The sequence below is a fragment of the Gigantopelta aegis genome, chromosome 10 (assembly GCF_016097555.1).
Source record: "Gigantopelta aegis isolate Gae_Host chromosome 10, Gae_host_genome, whole genome shotgun sequence".
NCBI lineage: Eukaryota > Metazoa > Mollusca > Gastropoda > Neomphalida > Peltospiridae > Gigantopelta > Gigantopelta aegis.
In genome coordinates this window covers 42,098,632-42,119,945 of record NC_054708.1, presented here as the reverse complement: position 1 = coordinate 42,119,945, position 21,314 = coordinate 42,098,632, and the positions used below count along the sequence as shown (strand labels likewise).

The window sequence follows — 21,314 nt, the reverse complement described above, 5'->3', positions numbered from 1 at the left end:
ACCAGTTGTGTATAGCACTGGTTGGAATGAGAAATAGCCTATTAATGGGCCTATATACTTAATGCTTTACCAATGGGCCATGTCCCACCTCCGATAGATTTGGCTTCATATCCCTAAACCCAGGTGATTCTAATAATAACTTGGGTTTAATGTTAAGGCGTAATATCCCTAAACCCAGGTGATTCTAATAATAACTTGGGTTTAATGTGAAGGCGTAATATCCCTAAACCCAGGTGATTCTAATAATAAAGGCGTAATATCCCTAAACCCAGGTGATTCTAATAATAACTTGGGATTCTAATGTGACTTGGGTTTAATGTGAAATATATCCCTAAACCCAAGTGATTCTAATAATAACTTCGGTTTAATGTGAAGGCGTAATATCCTTAAAGCTTATAAATACACTATTAACAACCTAGAGAAAGTCCACAGGTCATGCAGTGCAATGATAGGAGGCAACAGCTACATATGCATTGTACCTACAATGAACACTTCAAATACAAGTATATTAATCTATATATATCACACCATGCCATGGCCATAAACATCCTGTTTCACAGGTGTCTGTGGTTTCATTGAATAAAAAATATAATATCTACAATGTACCTGTGTGAAGTCAGACAGATAACAGAATTTTTAAGAGCAACCATTGGGAGTAAAGTTTTTATACTGTCATATACATGTACTCATACATGTAAGTATAAGCAACTAAATAGGCATGACATATTTTAGCAATAACTTCTAAATAAGAAACTATCAGATACAGATATATATATATATATATATATATATATATATATAGAGAGATAGAGAGAGAGAGAGAGAGAGAGAGAGAGAGAGAGAGAGAGAGAGAGAGAGAGAGAGAGAGAGAGAGAGAGAGAGAGAGAGAAAGAGAGACAGAAAAAAGATAGACACATACAGATAGACAGAAAGAGGTAGGGTAGTAGGTATGTTAATTATGCCCGGAAAGTGTTAGTATTCAAACTAACATACATTTAACAATATTATATAGGAGCAATTCAAGTATTCAAAAACAACTGCATAATCACAGGATAGACGGTTTTTAGTTAATGTTGCCAAACATTTATACAAACAATCAAGGTGTGAACTGTTTTATATGACAGGTTTTGATTACATATGTATGTATTAGAGAGATGACATATCACCACATTGTCATTACCGGCAATGAACACCATGCATGCTAGGATAACAATTAGCAATGATAGTACAGGTTTTATAGAGGTGTTAAACAATAAACAATAATATATAACAAATGTTTATGAAATTCCAAAAAATGTTGTTATGTAAAACATTTACACACACACACACTCACACTCACACACACACTCACACACACACACACACACAAAACAAATGAAATGAAATGGATTTGCTGTGTGTGTATATACATATACCTAGTGTATCCCTCACTTTTGTTCAATGATTTGAACACATATTCCAAAATATTTACAAACTCTTTGCCGTTGTAGTAATCAACAGGTTTTTATTCCAGAGATTTTCATAAATAATATATAAGACTGGAAAATCACCTGGGTATAATTTTGATTAGTACTTTAGTACTCGCACACTCGTGTCCTGTGCACACACGGCTTATGCTACTGATATTGTTGATTTTGGTAGTGTGTATGAATAGATTTCAATCAGAATCTAAATGATGCCAATGCAGCTTACATCACTGAAATATCTTTTTGTTTCAAGATGGCATCCAAGATGGCCACCATAATAACATAACAGATATGGATTAGGTAGCAAATTCTTAAAGCATATGCATCCAAGAGAATCTGTGAATGCATGTCTGTAATGAGGTTTGAACTATAGGCTTAATTACTCTGTGAATGCATGTCTGTAATGAGGTTTGAACTTAGGCTTAATTACTCTGTGAATGCATGTCTGTAATGAGGTTTGAACTATAGGCTTAATTACTCTGGAATTACAGGAATGTTGAGATCGAACTGAATCAGTTTTCCAATGCAAACTTGTAAAAGCTGATATGAAGGAACTGAATGGGGGAAATGTGCATTTGATCTCATGTACATACATGTATTTCACTGCCATTTGATAAAATATTTAAGTTTCACTCCATGTCACATGTATGTATATGTACATCAAGTTATAAAATCAACTACCTTAAATCAAAAAGAACGAAAGAAATGGTTAATAATTATGGGGATCGATTCTAGACCAACCATGGATCAAGAAAGTGCTTTACAATTGGGCCGCTCTAAACTTAATGTTACTGACGTAACTGACGTATTGAAGTGCATAATAACTGCCAATGACAGTTAAAGTATTAGCATGACCAATGGCTTTAAACACAATGTGTTCTGTCATAGTCCTTGCAATACTGTTGATCCTGAAAACTACAACACTAGAGGCTGTACAAAAATGTCCATAATGCACATCTCACAACTTAAAGTTGTCTTCTTCACAAGGAAACCATCCGTCTTTTTCGCCTGTGGGTCTGACATAATTTATTTCTTTTCTAGCTGTCACACTTTATACCACTGTTCACTTGTATTCAGTGGCCACCGGTCTTAAGTGGCCATTTAAGTTCTTCCCAAAGGATTTTCAGTATTAAATAACCTGTATTAATTAGGCAACTACCTGTCTAATTAGATGGTAATTTGTAAACACACTTTTTTATTTATGTAAGTTCACTGATCAATTCCCTTTCGACTATTATGATAGTGGTTAAAATGATAGAAACACAGTCAATAAAATGGCCGTATACATTACCCGACTCTACCCAACTGAAATGATAAAAGTCTAGATGGGTGTCAGACTTAATCTGTTTACAAGCAATTTCCACATTTAAGCCAACATGAAATGAAGCCCTTGGGCTTAAATACAGGACATTTCATCATATTTATATGTTATTATTTTTATATTATAAGCTCATTTGGATAATATTTTTTTAATAAAACTCATATTCACCGTTTACTGGAAGAAATTTTAAAAGTGCTAGAATTAAAGATGCATTACCATAGTTGTAAATGTCAAATTTCATAATCAATATATTTGTGATTTTCAAAAAACAAACAAACCCCAAAACAAGACAAAAAAACTATTAAAAACCCCCAACAAATTAACTGATATGTCTAAATTTTTGTATAATTCATAAGTCGATAATATAAAACTTGTAATGTGTTCTGCCAAAGAATCCTTAAACAAAAACAGAAATTACACATGAAGTAACATGTCATATATTCATAACCGTATATAAACAGTTATATTCATAGGGGATGGAAGCACCCCGTCCCTATTCCTTAACTATGAAAATGAGGTGGTTAGAATAAATATGCATTGCCCATCATCAGCTGAAAGTCTAATTAGTAACTACCCCTTCCCTCAGTTGATGGCTGCATCTTTTGATGTCTACCGGCCTCGGTGATGTTGTGGTTAGGCCATCGGTCTACAGGCTGGTAGGTACTGGGTTCAGATTCCAGTCGAGGCATGTTTTTTTTAATCCAGATACCGACTCCAAACCCTGAGTGAGTGCTCGCAAGGCTCAATGGGTAGGTGTAAACCACTTGCACCAACCAGTGATCCATAACTGGTTCAAATAAAAGATCCCTTGCTGCTAATCAGAAAGAGTAGCCCATGTAGTGGCGACAGCGGGTTTCCTCTCTCAAAATCTGTGTGGTCCTTAACCATATGTCTGATGCCATATAACCCTAAATAACATGTGTTGAGTGCGTCGTTAAATAAACCATTTCCTTCCTTTCTTTCTTTTGATGTCTATAATATTGAAACATGTGCAGATATACATGCAGCAAGCTAGCAAAATGAAAACATGCTTGCGGGAAGCTTGCACAGTTGAAGATATACATGCAGCAAGCTAGCAAAATGAAAACATGCTTGCGGGAAGCTTGCACAGTTGAAGATATACATGCAGCAAGCTAGCAAAATGAAAACATGCTTGCGGGAAGCTTGCACAGTTGAAGATATGCATGCAGCAAGCTTGCAAAATGAAAACATGCTTGCGGGAAGCTTACACAGTTGAAGATATGCATGCAGCAAGCTTGCAAAATGAAAACATGCTTGCGGGAAGCTTGCACAGTTGAAGATATGCATGCAGCAAGCTAGCAAAATGAAAACATGCTTGCGGGAAGCTTACACAGTTGAAGATATGCATGCAGCAAGCTTGCAAAATGAAAACATGCTTGCGGGAAGCTTACACAGTTGAAGATATGCATGCAGCAAGCTAGCAAAATGAAAACATGCTTGCGGGAAGCTTGCACAGTTGAAGATATGCATGCAGCAAGCTTGCAAATATTAAAACATGCTTGCGGGAAGCTTGCACAGTTGAAGATATGCATGCAGCAAGCTTGCGCATGCTTTCACAAATGAAAACATGCATGCGGCAAGCTTGCAGAATTACTGACTACCTTACGCGAGCTAAATGTTAGCTTGCAAATAGCTTGCATTGCTTGTACTACGTTGTAACAACCTTGCAACAACCTAGCCGCAAGCATGCATTTTTGTTTGGGAGCTAGCTACACCCCACCCACCCCTGTCCCCCCCCCCCCAGTCTATGCCCATGAATATATCAAAGACACTGATATACAAGCATCAAACAATCACTCTGCCAAGCTTGTAGACAATACTAGCTAGCCAAGTTCAATATCCTGTCAAATAATGTCGAATCGGAACATAAATCCGGACATCAGAGGTAATCAGTTTCATGGTTATTACCGGGTTGTGTTGGACGAGAGTCACAAACGTTATTTGTTTATATGTACAGCTAACATATTAAAACAAAATAAAACTAAAACAATATTATTTGTTACATTTAGTCAACACAAAATCATGATTTTATCAAGAACACAAACAAAACACAAACACATTATGGTTTGTTTTAATATCAATACTCAAAGAAAGGGAATGAACAGCATGAAGATTTTTATCAGTAATTTTTGTCAGTGTTGCAAACAAAGTCGGTGAAAACGTCTGTGACCTTTAAATGCTTTGCAACTGTGGCTTTATTATAGTCCTCTGTCATAACCTGACTTGTGATCTGGGCTAACCCGGCTAGTAGATGGTCAGTTTTTTCTGTCGTTTCAATCCATTTTCTCACAACATCAAGTGCATATAACGTCTCCGTCGTAGTAGGTCGTTTTGGAGGGGCAGTGGTGTCATCGTTATCACTAGCATCATCGTCATCATCAGGTGTTGTGTTTCTTGCACTGATTATTGTGGCAATAATGTTGTCATCGGTCGCGGTCTCACACATGTCCAAATAGTCGTCCAAGCTGGCATAAGTGGCAATTGGTATACACAGTCTGCTTAATGGGATGTCGTCATCTGAGTCATTTTCACTGTCTGGTTCTGTCTGGCCATCAGGTTTTGCAAACTCTGTGTGTCAGAAACAGTTCTTAATTGTGGTCGGCGTTACATTTCCCTTACATACAACTGTTGTAATGTATCATATGTATTCATATTTTGTCTATATTAGCACGACTATAAGGTAGCGATATCAGGGCCCCCAATCCTGACACTACCATATTTGTTTCTGGGGTTAATAAATGTCTTCTTTTTTAAATAATAATAATAATTTGTTTAATTAAAGAAACAAACACACACACTAAAAACTCACTGGACCCGTTCTGTGATTGGGGTTTTCCCTCTACCAAGCAGTGCCACACAACTGGTATATCAAAGGCCATGGTATATACTGTCCTGTCTGTGCATATAAAAGATCCCTTGCTGCTAATGGAATCATATAGCAGGTTTCCTCTCTAAGACTATATGTCCAAACTAATGTGCTCTAGTGGTGCCATTAAACAAAACAAACTGTTATATCCTGCACAAGCGTATCTCAGCTATTTTGTCCATACATGTATCTATCCAGGATATGTGGTTAATGGTTTGCTGTCAAGTCGTTATGTGAGCATTTAAGCTTATTCTGGTTGGAGACACATACCGGGAAGCGAACCCAATACCTGCAGTCTTAATCAAGTCCAATGACTCAATTATAACCACTGGTGAAGCTGGTGAACAAGGTTATATAATTACTGAGTGCTCATGGTCATATAGTGTGAATTGTCTTATTCTCCATCCGTCCTGTGATGTGTTAATGACTGCGGTGTGACAGCTAGGCCAAGACCTGTGTGTGTGGCTGACTTTGAGAGCCGGTGTCACTACTGACTGATCTCCAGTGAACAGTGTCAGGCACTGCGAGAGTGCAGGGATAGGCTCAACACGAAGCCAACTTGGACCGCTCGGAAACAGTGAACACAAGCAAGTGGCTGGCACTTCGCTACCAGTCTAGGAAACATTTACCACTGACTTCACTCACTTTAGAAACATGGCCATTACCACTTTATGTCAAGGGATATTTTCTTTATTGTTGTTCGCAGGTATGTCGGCAAGTTTATAAACTCTCAATAATTAGTTATATATATAAATGTGTTTGTGTGTCTGTGTGTCGACCATTTCTATATTGACAGCAGACGAAATAGCTCCAGGATATTAAAAAAAATATTTAGATAAATATCTAAAGTTGTTTTACACAAGACAAACAAATTAAAGGTACCTTTCAATGATTTTTAGCACTTACCACTGAAATTACAATGTGAACTGTTAGAAAGACTTTGGAATGAATATAACTCGCATAATATGTGAAAACAAATCTATGTTTATTTTTGTTGCTGCTCTTGTTTTTATTTATTGTTTGTTGTGTTTGTTTTTTGTGGGATGGGGGTTGCTTGTTTGTTTGGGACTTTGTGTTTTTAGGGTTGTTTTGTGTGTGTGTGTGTGTGTGTGTGTGTGTGTGTGTGTATCTGTGTTGTGTGTGTGTGTGTGTGTGTGTTTTGTGTGTCATTTTGCCATAGAATACAACACATAGGAATATATAATAATACAATATAGGGCAAGAAAAACTTTTTTTTAAAGAAGTAAATTAAATAAAAGAAACAATATTAAAATAAAAATAAGCATTTTTCTTTTTTTCTTATTTATTTATTTAATTATTTAATTATTTAATTATTATAATTTATTATTAATCTGGTTCCATAAACAAAAAAATAATTTAAAATTAAAATTAACTAGTTTTCCACCCCCAAACACATCTTGAGGTAAATATCCACAGGTGCAATTATGTCTCAAGTATCACTGACCCTGTTTGTGACAAATTAAAACATATACTGACCTCCACCGAAAACGCATCACCCAATTTTCAGTTGTTATTAATTGTTATCGCACGTGTGAGGTTTGTTATAAGACACACAATAACCTAACATCTTGTATAGAAGTTATTGATGGGTTTTTTTATTGTGTACCAGAATATATTCAGTTTTACAAAATTAGGGGTTTTTTTTTAAAATTAGTTAAATGTTTTTATTGGGGGTTTTTTATATCCTTTTTTACAACTACAAATCTATAACTGGTGTGTTTTCAGTGAAATTCAGTATATATAAACGTAATGTAGAGCCAAACACAAACGTTGATACCAGGTACTGTCACTGCTACCAAAAATACTAATGAATTATTGGCAATTTGATTATTCTGTTTTAGTCTACACTATGTTATCAGATATGAATTACCATGTATATCTTACTAATGCTACACCCAGGTCACTTATAAACTGACAAGGCATCCTTCGTGTACATATCGTAATACAATTAATAGTACGTTGCACCTCTCTTATTAATTGTTACTGATGTTATATTGTGTTTAGTCTTTTTGTTACTTGGAATATACACATCCAAGTTCTGAAACTTGTATTACAGACCTTCACCTGGATTAAGCAATGGATATGGCTTTTTTTCAGTTTAGTCCTGTTGATACATGTGTATGGTTTACGCAGATGTTTTTTTTTTTAGTCATCTTGTCAGTTAATACCTGCCATATCCCTTTTCTGATACATTATTGCACAGATCAAATATCAATTTTACATACAAATACCATGGCCTCTAGCTAATAAACCAGTTACATGTACAAGACACTGAACAACAGAAAGAAAGAAATGTTTTATTTAACGACTTAACACATTTTATTTACGGTTATATGGCGTCAGACATACATGTATGGTTAAGGACCACACAGATTTTGAGAAAACCCGCAGTCGCCACTACATGGGCTACTCTTTCCAATTAGCAGCAAGTGATCTTTTATTTGCGCTTCCCACAGGCAGGATAGCACAAACCATGGCCTTTGTTGAACCAGTTATGGATCACTGGTCGGTACAAGTGGTTTACACCTACCCATTGAGCCTACTCACTCAGGGTTTGGAGTCGGTATCGGGATTACAAATCTCATGCCTCGACTGGGATCCAAACCCAGTACCTACCAGCCTGTAGACCGATAGCCTAACCACGACGCCACCGAGGCCGGTCTGAACAACAGAAGAACCGGTCTCAATGGTATAGTGGTTAAGCCAAGATGCAGCCTTAAAGGGCCATTGCTGAGTTGCTGTATATAGTAAAATGTTTCCGACTAATAAAATATTTCTATGGTTAAACTTACATATTAAATATATTTGTTTATTTAGGATATCAGTGTCTGTATATTCAGTGTGTTTCTGGTCGTCTTAATATTTGTAAGAAGACCAAACTGGATTTTGTCTTCAAATAATAAAAAAAAGTTTTTAGGAAATAAAATGAAATTTATGCTAGTACAAACATTAGAATGATCAGAAACATGTTAAGCAGGAAAATATATTTGACATGTAATTACAATCGTTAAAAAGTCTCTATTAGTCGACGTCTTAAAAACTGCAGCAAACTCAGGAATGTCCCTTTAAGGCTGGTAGGTTGTGGGTTCAGACCACAGTACTGGCTCCTGGTCATCTGATGGCCCAGATAAGTAATGTGTTTGTGCCCAGGACAGTGTGCTTCAACCTTACTAGATATAAGTATGGAAATAAAATAAAAATGACATGAAATAAACAGACTGGAATGCTTTAATTTTAATTTATTGAATAACAAACACTCAGTTATAATATATCTTGTAGTTTGCTATTAACTGTATGAATTCCGACGCCATATTAACTACAAAAAATCTAAGTTCAGACCAACTTTACCCTTCAGAGTACATGAATAGATCTACATGTGCATGCTATTTTATTACTGGTATAGTCATACACTATCAAAGGATCAGACAGACATTATCCTGTATTCCTATCAGGTGCCCCTGCGCATGCTGTAACCTCACCGTGGTGCAGGGGTGTAACATTCTCTTTGAGAATGGCCAATACAGCACAAATTGAAGTTCAGAGTAAAAGTCAGTATCTATCTGTGATATTTGTATTTGTATTTTTGCACAGTTCTTTACACTGTTTTTGTTTGTATCTTGAATTTTTATGTTGATGTTGATCATCACCTTATTTGTTTCCATTACCATAGTTTGACACCCAATAGCCGATGTATTTTTCGCGCTGGGGTGTCGTTAAACATTCATTCATTCATTCATTCCTATCAGGTGCACACTAACAATCAAGTTGACACATCATAAGTGCTGATATTATAAAAGGGCTTTAAAAGAGAAAAAAGACATGGCTTAAAAGTATGTATTAATTGACGTACATACTGATGACTTCAGAATACGTGCCCATATGTTGGGTAGCATGTATAGTTATCAGTACATGAATGTCCTCTTCTCACACCTAATCCTGTCGTCGGTGACCTAGCAATTCAATCAATGAATCATCTGACCTGTGTTTATATCTCCTGAACATTCAAGCACTATACGGACACTCCCTCGGTGGTCCCCGAGAAAATGGGTCCAAGACAAACCTTATTTAACAAAACACACTTAAGATATTTTTATTGATGGTTATACGATATCAGACCACAACAATTATTCACAACGATGAGAAAGGAAACCCACTGCCACAACTCGATGGGTTATTTTGTTTTCATTAGCTGCAAGAGCTCTTTTATATGTACCTTCCAACAAACAGGACAGTACATACCCCGACTTGTTATCCCAGTTGTGTATAGCACTGGCTGGAATGAGAAATAGCCTATTAATGGGCCTATATACTTAATGCTTTACCAATGGGCCATGTCCCACCTCCGATAGATTTGGCTTCATATCCCTAAACCCAGGTGATTCTAATAATAACTTGGGTTTAATGTTAAGGCGTAATATCCCTAAACCCAGGTGATTCTAATAATAACTTGGGTTTAATGTGAAGGCGTACTATCCCTAAACCCAGGTGATTCTAATAATAACTTGGGTTTAATGTGAAGGCGTAATATCCCTAAACCCAGGTGATTCTAATAATAACTTGGGTTTAATGTGAAGGCGTAATATCCCTAAACCCAGGTGATTCTAATAATAACTTGGGTTTAATGTGAAGGCGTAATATCCCTAAACCCAGGTGATTCTAATAATAACTTCGGTTTAATGTGAAGGCGTAATATCCCTAAACCCAGGTGATTCTAATAATAACTTGGGTTTAATGTGAAGGCGTAATATCATTAAAGCTTATAAATACACTATTAACAACCTAGAGAAAGTCCACAGGTCATGCAGTGCAATGATAGGAGGCAACAGCTACATATGCATTGTACCTACAATGAACACTTCAAATACGTCCTTTCTGCTTTCAAATACAAGTATATTAATCTATATATATCACACCATGACCTGGCCATAAACGTCCCATTTCACAGATGTCTGTGGTTTGATTGAATAAAAAATATAATATCTACAACGTACCTGTGTGAAGTCAGACAGATAACAGAATTTTTAAGAGCAACCTTTGGGAATAAAGTTTGTATACTGTCATATACTCCTAAGTATAAGCAACTAAATAGGCATGACATATTTTAGCAATAACTTGTAAATAAGAAACTATCAGATACAGACAGACAGACAGACAGACAGAGACAGACAGACAGACACTCACACAGACACACAGACAGACAGAGGTAGGGTAGTAGGTATATAATTTATGTCCGGAAAGTGTTAGTATTCAAACTAACATACATAACAATATTATATAGGAGCAATTCAAGTATTCAAAAACAACTGCATAATCACAGGATAGAATCATAGAAGTATTTTTAGTTAACATTGCCAAACATTTATACAAACAATCAAGTTGTGAACTGTTTTATATGACAGGTGACATGTTTTGATTACATATATATACAAAATGTATATGTATTAGAGAGATGACATATCACCACATTGTCATTACCGGCAATGAACACCATGCATGCTAGGATAACAATTAGCAATGATAGTACAGGTTTTATTGAGGTGTTAAACAATAAACAATAATATATAACAAATGTTTATGAAATTCCAAAAAATGTTGTTATGTAAAACATTTACACACACCCACACACACCCACACACACCCACACTCACAACCCACACCCACACACACACCCACACTCATACACACACACACACACACACACACACTCACACTCACACTCACACTCACAAAAGAAATGAAATGGATTTGCTGTGTGTGTATATACATGTACCTAGTGTATCCCTCACTTTTGTTCAATGATTTGAACACATATTCCAAAATATTTTCAAACTTTTTGCTGTTGTAGTAATCCCCATATATAAAGAGCAGGAAAACATGTTTGTTTTGTCTGTGGAATATATGGGATGTTGGATCTCCTTCCAAACTAACTCTATTTTATATCTCCGTCCAAATGTCCTGCAATTGGGCCCTGCTATTATTATACATTTCACAAACTGTAACAGTAAATAATAAGTACCACATAATTATATAGACATCCATTATTCATGGCCATATATACTTAAGTAACAGTTTTATCACTGCATATTTTAACTACACTGTGACAACATAACACACAGTCACTTTTATTACGACATGATAAATGATTTCAAATGAGTTTTTTTAGTTTGAGATTCCAAACTTTTTCTTTTAACTAGCACATACACTGAACATCACTAAAAACGCACCATCCAATAATATTATTATCAGTTGTTATAATTGCCATCATCTGTGTGAAGTTGCTCGTATAAAATGCACATTAACCCTAAGCCTTGTATACCAATTGTGGGCCATTTGTTGCCGACCAGAAGACATCCAGTTACACAAAATCAGTTATTATTATTTCGTTTTATATTCTTTTTACAACTAAATGTCTGATTGGTTACAGTTTCAATGGAGTTCAGTATCTTAGATCATAGTGCATAGGAAGGAAATGGTTAATTTAATGACGCACTCAACACATTTTATTTATGGTTATTTGGCATTGGACATGTGGTTAAGGACCACACAGATATTAAGGGAGGAAACCCGCTGTCGCCACTTCATGGGCTACTCATAGTGCATAGAGTTATAGTTTTACAATAATAAGCATGTTAATTAATAAATAATAATAAAAAACAATCTGCTAGTGGCTAAGGTTATTTAACATAGTGCTGTCTCTTATTTTTGTGATTAATTATACACATAAGCTTCAAGCATGCTGTCCATGCATGCAATCACCTCTACTGTTGGTACTGAGATTAAACATTCTATAATTTAATAATGTATGGGATTTGTACCCAGTACCTATCAACCTTGAGCATGGTGACATAACCACTATGCAACCAATGCCAGTAAAGGAGTAAAAACAAGTAACAATATCTGATGTCATGATTTTTATATGCATGATTACTATAATTATATTGTCACAAATGTACACATGCATTCTGCTTATAGAATTAACACTGTCCTCTACAGGATGTGTTAGTTATTTTTCACAAAATCACTCTTTCTCAAGTGTTCTCCATTTTACAATCAATGTCCGACTGATTTTCTAACAATATATAAATCAATAGTGTGCAGATCACGCAATAATTCCATTAATCATTTGAATATATGTTTACTGACAGTCAGTGCTTCTCACTTGGTACTGCGACATTGTTTTCGGTAGATATTTCTGTAGTGATACATTGCTTATGGTGGAGAATTACACATACACATGTAGCTGAAATGCACAGCTGCTTCAGGCACATGTGCAGGGGGAAGGTTTCCGAGGTCAAAACCCCCACCTGCTGAAGCAATTTTTTTTTTTCTTTAATATAAAATATAATAGATTCAACCCCGAATTAACTTTGCTTGCCACAGTCCAGACACCCCTGCATAAATTCCTGCACACACTCATGTGCATGTGCAGAATGAATCCACAGTTATCATTTTCTTATTTATATTCATTCTTCATGGTTATGATTATGCTTTAATAAATCTATTTGTTGATCAAGCACCTACATTGTTTTCGGTTGAATTCAGATAATTCTATACTTTTGTTCACATATTAAAAACTGTTTTCTGCAAGGGATGTTTTAGCACCACTTTCCCATAGACAGAACCGTGCATACACTGGCCTTTGATGTACCCATCGTGTGGGCACTGGTTGGGATGGAAAAAAAAACCCAACGGCTCCATGTCCATATAGGGCTATCAATCAGTCGATCGGTCATACCTCGGTTGAGTGCTCTACCAACTGGGCTAAAACCTGCCCATAGCAGGAACAAGTTTTGAACAAGGTTATTGTAGTCCCCTTTTGATCCTTCTGTCTGTCTGTCTGTCTTTCTGTCTGTCTGTCTGTCCAACTATAGTTTTCAGACTTTTTTCCCTCAATGCCTCCAGATATTAAACTGAAATTTTGTGTATAGCTTTATCATGTACTGTTACAGATCAAGTTTAACTTTCATTGCGATTTACCCTTGGCTCTTGAACTTAGGATATGAAATTTGGTTGAGTCTAGCTTGTAGGGGACATACATGTATATGTATTGTTTTAGCAGTACTCTCAGAACGCTTGTTCTTTTAGAGATATCTGTACTATAGTCTTTTTTACCCCAAAATGGTACGCAGATATAGCTGGCTAAACTTAGAGCAGAGGACATCTATACAATAAATCTGTTTATGATTAGCATTTCTTATATTATGTGTTATTGTGACAGCAGATACATCTATACATGTATGTATCGTCTCACGTACATGTGTGTGTTAGGTCTGCTGGTGCTTATACACATTCCTACAGTCCTGTGCACATGCACGGCTTATGCTACTGTTATTGTTGATTTTGGTAGCGTGTATGAATAGATTTCAATCAGTCTAAATGAAAGTAGTTTGTTTTATTTAACGACGCCACTAGAGCACATTGATTTTTTATCTTATCATCGGCTATTGGATGTCAAACATATGGTCATTCTAACACTGTTTTTTAGAGGAAACCCGCTGTCGCCACATAGGCTACTCTTTTACGACAGGCAGCAAGGGATCTTTTATTTGTGCTTCCCACAGGCAGGATAGCACAAACCATGACCTTTGTTGAACCAGTTATGGATCACTGGTCGGTGCAAGTGGTTTACACCTACCCATTGAGCCTTGCGGAGCACTCACTCAGGGTTTGGAGTCGGTATCTGGATTAAAAATCCCATGCCTCGACTGGGATCCGAACCCAGTACCTACCAGCCTGTATACCGATGGCCTAACCACGACGCCACAGAGGCCAGTGAGTCTAAATGATGCCAATGCAGCTTACATTACTGAAATATCTTTTTGTTTCAAGATGGCATCCAAGATGGCCACCATAATAACATAACAGATATGGATTAGGTAGAAAATTCTCAAAGCATATGCATCCAAGAGAATCTGTGAATGCATGTCTGAAATGAGGTTTGAACTATAGGCTTAATTACTCTGTGAATGCATGTCTGTAATGAGGTTTGAACTATAGGCTTAATTACTCTGTGAATGCACGTCTGTAATGAGGTTTGAACTATAGGCTTAATTACTCTGTGAATGCACATCTGTAATGAGGTTTGAATTATAGGCTTAATTACCCTGGAATTACAGGAATGTTGAGATCGAATTGAATCAGTTTTCCAATGCAAACTTTAAAAGCTGATATATAATCCTGAGGTGGGGGAAATGTGCATAATAACTGTCAATGACAGTTAAAGTATTAGCATGACCAATGGCTTTAAACATATCTTAAAGATATAGTTAATGTGTCCCTAAATTAATGCGACTTATGGTGAGCAGAGTGAAATGCGACATGAAATTAATGCGACTGCCCTCCCTAATTTCATTCGCATTTAATAACACACGTATGAGTACTTTTAACTTTACTTTACAACTATATCTTTCTAAGATATGCTGACAAAGTTGCAGCGAACTTTAACAGTAAACAAAGAAATGGTTGACCTCAGGATTATAGTGTGCTAAAACCCATTCACGCACGGTGAATCGTGTAGGTTTTTGCTGGACAATTGGACATTGGTCTGTCTTGCCTATGATAAATTGTGCTCCATTTGTTTTATCATGTAAGTGTATTAGAATTTTAATCTTTGTTTGTTTTAATAGCATGTGACACATAGCTTGCTGGACTATTGCTGGACAAAACATAGAAATAAATGCATCATAGTATTAATGCCAATAACACAAACTCACATTTTTCGCATTAATATTATGATTGCATTACTGTCAGGATCTACAGTATATTGCATTACTGGTAACTGCTCAGTGTTAAAAACATCAGTTCCTTTTGAAAGAATGGTCGGACATAATTTTCTTTAATGTTTTTGTTACCTCATGATGCAACAGTGAAAACTACAACACTAGAGGCTGTACAAAAATGTCCATAATGCACATCTCACAACTTAAAGTTGTTTTCTTCACAAGGAAACCATCCGTCTTTTTCGCCTGTGGGTCTGACATAATTTATTTCTTTTCTAGCTGTCACACTTTATACCACTGCTACCTGCCCATCTCCCATATATAGTGGGGAAACAATATGTCTAACTGGCTGGACAAAACATAGTTTCCTTTGATTGATGTGGTGTGCATTTGAGAAATATAGCCCTTGCTTTGTTTTAGTTATCTGGAAACATTAACTAGCTGCTGATATTAAAAAAGAAACCCCCCAAAACACCTGCTTGATATATGTTTAGGTACACATTGATAAATATACAGTCAAACCTGCTCAAGCGTTCACTTGTATTCAGTGGCCACCGGTCTTAAGTGGCCATTTAAGTTCTGCCCAAAGGATTTTCAGTATTAAATGACCTGTATTAATTAGGCAACTACCTGTCTAATTAGATGGTAATTTGTAAACACACTTTTTTATTTATAAAGAGTTGCATGTAAGTTCACTGATCAATTCCCTTTCGACTATTACCGGTATGATAGTGGTTAAAATGATAGAAACACAAGTCAATAAAATGGCCGTATACATTACCCCACTCTACCCAACTGAACTGATAAAACTCTAGATGGGTGTCAGACTTAATCTGTTTACAAAAATTTCCACATTTAAGCCAACATAAAATGAAGCCCTTGGGTTTAAATACAGGAAATGTCATCATATTTATGTTATTATATGTGTTATTATTTTTATATTATAAGCTCATTTGGATAATATTTTTTTAATAAAACTCCTTTGGGTTACAAAAAATTACATCATATTCACTGTTTACTGGAAGAAATTTTAAAAGTGCTAGAATTAAAGATGCATTACCATAGTTGTAAATGTCAAATTTCATAATCAATATATTTGTGATTTACAAAAAAAACCCACCACCCCCCCAAAACAAGACAAAAAAACTATTAAAAAAACCCTACAAATTAACTGATATGTCTAAATTTGTGTATAATTCATAAGTCGATAATATAAAACTTGTAATGTGTTCTGCCAAAGAATCCTTAAACAAAAACAGAAATTACACATGAAGTAACATGTCATATATTCATAACCGTATATAAACAGTTACTATATTCATAGGGGATGGAAACACCCAGTCCCTATTTCTTAACTATGAAACTGAAGTGGTTAGAATACATATGCATTGCCCATCATCAGCTGAAAGTCTAATTAGTAACTACCCCTTCCCTCAGTTGATGGCTGTATCTTTTGATGTCTACCGGCCTCGGTGATGTTGTGGTTAGGCCATCGGTCTACATGCTGGTAGGTACTGGGTTCAGATTCCAGTCGAGGCATGGTTTTTTTTAATCCCGATACCGACTCCAAACCCTGAGTGAGTGCTCGCAAGGCTCAATGGGTAGGTGTAAACCACTTGCACCGACCAGTGATCCATAACTGGTTCAACAAAGGCCATGGTTTGTGCTATCCTGCCTGTGGGAAGCACAAATAAAAGATCCCTTGCTGCTAATCAGAAAGAGTAGCCCATGTAGTGGCGAGGGATTATGCATTATGGACATTTTTGTACAGCCTCTAGTGTTGTAGTTTTCACTGTTGCATCATGAGGTAACAAAAACATTAAAGAAAATTATGTCCGACCATTCTTTCAAAAGGAACTGATGTTTTTAACACTGAGCAGTTACCAGTAATGCAATATACTGTAGATCCTGACAGTAATGCAATCATAATATTAATGCGAAAAATGTGAGTTTGTGTTATTGGCATTAATACTATGATGCATTTATTTCTATGTTTTGTCCAGCAATAGTCCAGCAAGCTATGTGTCACATGCTATTAAAACAAACAAAGATTAAAATTCTAATACACTTACATGTATAAAACAAATGGAGCACAATTTATCATAGGCAAGACAGACCAATTGTCCAATTGTCCAGCAAAAACCTACACGATTCACCGTGCGTGAATGGGTTTTAGCACACTATAATCCTGAGGTCAACCATTTCTTTGTTTTTACTGTTAAAGTTCGCTGCAACTTTGTCAGCATATCTTAGAAAGATATAGTTGTAAAGTAAAGTTGAAAAGTACTCATACGTGTGTTATTAGAAGAAGAATATTTCATAGGGAGGGCAGTCGCATTAATTTCATGTCGCATTTCACTCTGCTCACCATAACTCGCATTAATTTAGGGACACATTAATTGCAGTATTGCAAGGACTATGACAGAACACATTGTGTTTAAAGCCATTGGTCATGCTAATACTTTAACTGTCATTGACAGTTATTATGCACATTTCCCCCATTCAGTTCCTTCATATCAGCTTTTACAAGTTTGCATTGGAAAACTGATTCAATTCGATCTCAACATTCCTGTAATTCCAGGGTAATTAAGCCTATAATTCAAACCTCATTACAGATGTGCATTCACAGAGTAATTAAGCCTATAGTTCAAACCTCATTACAGACGTGCATTCACAGAGTAATTAAGCCTATAGTTCAAACCTCATTACAGACATGCATTCACAGAGTAATTAAGCCTATAGTTCAAACCTCATTTCAGACATGCATTCACAGATTCTCTTGGATGCATATGCTTTGAGAATTTTCTACCTAATCCATATCTGTTATGTTATTATGGTGGCCATCTTGGATGCCATCTTGAAACAAAAAGATATTTCAGTAATGTAAGCTGCATTGGCATCATTTAGACTCACTGGCCTCTGTGGCGTCGTGGTTAGGCCATCGGTATACAGGCTGGTAGGTACTGGGTTCGGATCCCAGTCGAGGCATGGGATTTTTAATCCAGATACCGACTCCAAACCCTGAGTGAGTGCTCCGCAAGGCTCAATGGGTAGGTGTAAACCACTTGCACCAATCAGTGATCCCATAACTGGTTCAACAAAGGCCATGGTTTGTGCTATCCTGCCTGTGGGAAGCACAAATAAAAGATCCCTTGCTGCTAATCAGAAAGAGTAGCCCATGTAGTGGCGACAGCAGGTTTCCTCTCTCAATATCTGTGTGGTCCGTAACCATATGTCTGACGCCATATAACCCTAAATAAAATGTGTTGAGTGCGTCGTTAAATAAATCATTTCCTTCCTTTCTTTCTTTTGATGTCTATAATATTGAAACATGTCTTGCATCTGAACTAAGGTTTATTATTTAATGATATTACATCCTATTTACTCCATTGCTATCTTAACATGCACTTTTCCCTTAATTATATAGCATAAATATTTCTTCAACTTCTTAATTTAAGCCACAGGCCTAATTTCAGGAAAAACTTTATCTCCTTCAAGGTGGTATACAAAAAACCCACGTCAAAGGTAGTTGGCAATGATATGCATACTCCCTAATTGTTACTTACACAAGATGTTTACGTAAATGCCATGCTACTTTGTCTTTCATGTATTTCAAAGTCCACTCCAGACAGGATCATATAGATTAAAGTGTGTCCACTGTACTCGTATTTTTCAAAAGCTTTTAAAACATGTGCCAGTGGTAAATAAGAAAAGACATCAGGTACAAAACAAATTCCACAATATCTCTTAAGTACACACGTACTTCACTTAGTTCAGATTATAATGTTGGCACACAGTCAAGTTGATTTATTCAAGTTGATTGTGTATATATTTGTGTTTTCATCAGAGAGGCAGTCATATCTGTTGTGGTCAGAGAGTACTGGTGAGATACATGATATTCACATCAGGAGTTTGATAGGGTTAAAGTTTGTTTTGTTTAACGACACCACTAGAGCACGTTGACTTATTAATAACTGGCTGTTGGATGTCAAACATTTGGTCATTTTTTACTCATAGTCTTTGATTAGTCCATTAGCAGCAACAAATCTTTTATACACACTTTCCCATGAACAGGACAGCTTATACCATGGCCTTTGGTTGATATACAAGGTACATGTATCAGTCATGGTGCATCTGTGACATGTTACACGACCACGAACACCAGCTGCCTGGCCAAACCTAAGTGATCGGATGAGGCTGCAAAAAATCACACATGCACAGTAATAAAGGTCAACTGCTGCAATTCACCCACTTTCACCTCTCAGCTGCATCATCTGAATAAGGTCTGATACTTTTTGAACAGACCTCGTAGATTCAACTGCAGCAAGTTATTAAAGCTATTTACATATTGCAGAATGTAGATTCATGAAATTTCACTATTCCCTAAGTTAATTATTTAATGAATCCACACTTTCAAGTGCATTTTCCAACTACAATTAATTACTCTTTTATATTTTAAATTTTCACTTAAAATTGCAAGGAATATTTACAAAACTAATAACTAAAAACAACAGAATCTGTTTCTGCATGCTCTTATCTGAATGATTCAGCCTTAATTTCTCAGCGGCCAAATACACATGCTAAACATGTAGTCTGTGATTTCACATTCAATATTTGACAATCTTCACGTATTCCATGTTTATAATGCCTCATGGGCTGCAATGCTGTATTTGTTTATGCAATCCTCAATCTGAATTATGTACAAAAAGTTGAAATGGCATTAATTTGTTTACAGCTGTAGATACTTGAATAGTGTGACATCGCAGGGATGAATTAATGAGATTTCTTACACACATGCTAATAACACATTTATGTCTGATAACAATTTAAATATAGATTCTCCTAGGTAATGTACCAGTCATCATAATCATATCATCCAATGAAAAAAGCACAATAAAAATTAAATGCTCTGTGATGTGTAAGATACATGTAACCTGAAATTGATTACACTGTGATATACATACATGTATGTTAACTACAAGCATTATAGGGCCATAAATAGGTTTTAGTTGGAACAAATGTTTAAATGTATTATAAACCTTTTTTTAAGGATATGTAAGAAATAGAACATTACCTTTGAGTCCATTAGACACTGTAATTTATCTTACAACTCATTGTTTAAAAACATATCCAACTTACTTATCACTCATTAGATACATTTTCAAACTTGTAACCTGGGCCTCTATTTTTGAAGCAATTTTAGTGCTACAAAATCATAAAAAAACATCATAGGCTATGACGTCACTACAGCACACATCATAGTGATGTCATAGCTTATGATCGTTTTACAATTTCATATAGTGCTAACATATAACTTCTAAAATTTGGGCTCATGGTTTCTGTTAGAGGGTAAAACGGGTATGGTGCCATACTCAAATTTAACCTTTTGACAACATTAATTACTCTCATCATTACTGTATGATTTTCTTAATCCTAGTCCTACACCTAACCCATTTTCTTTCCGGGAGGCCTCTATAGCATTCAGCACACACATTGTAAATATTCAATTCCATAGAGCCATACCTAAAAATTTCTCTCTGGCAAAAACCTTGGTAACAAAATTGGTATCCAATGACCACTCAAATAGTATTCTCTATTTATACACAATAACTTTAAAATGTGTTTACTTGTAGCTTTTTGAGATTAAGAACTTGACAAAATGCATATACACACTATAGCCAAAAATAACTGTGTTCCATTTATTGACATCTGAAATGACAATTACAGTGACTTCACCTACACGGAAAACATTGGTTTCCTTGTCCTTCATTGTTATTCATGGTCACTAGTGTCAGGGAAAGGAAGGAGAGTTTAATGAACCCAGTCACATTTAAAACTATACAGGGCCATATATTTCAACACCTCATCTAGATTGCAAGACATCAAACTTGTAGCTACAC

General features: G+C 35.9%; 2 protein-coding genes across 2 annotated transcripts in view; one reads left to right on the top strand and one right to left on the bottom strand.

Moving 5' to 3' along the window:
- Window positions 1–21,314, bottom strand: part of LOC121383634 (phosphatidylinositide phosphatase SAC2-like) — a 296,678-nt gene that overhangs the window by 50,225 nt on the left and 225,139 nt on the right. The gene's annotated exons all lie outside the window — the stretch shown is intronic.
- LOC121382549 (carbonic anhydrase 14-like) overlaps window positions 6,107–21,314 on the top strand; it is a 30,383-nt gene continuing 15,175 nt past the window's right edge. Inside the window, exon 1 of the mRNA XM_041512005.1 lies at window positions 6,107–6,380. Coding sequence (XP_041367939.1) covers window positions 6,329–6,380 — 52 coding nt within the window. The 5' untranslated portion in view covers window positions 6,107–6,328. The remainder of the gene's footprint in view (window positions 6,381–21,314) is intronic.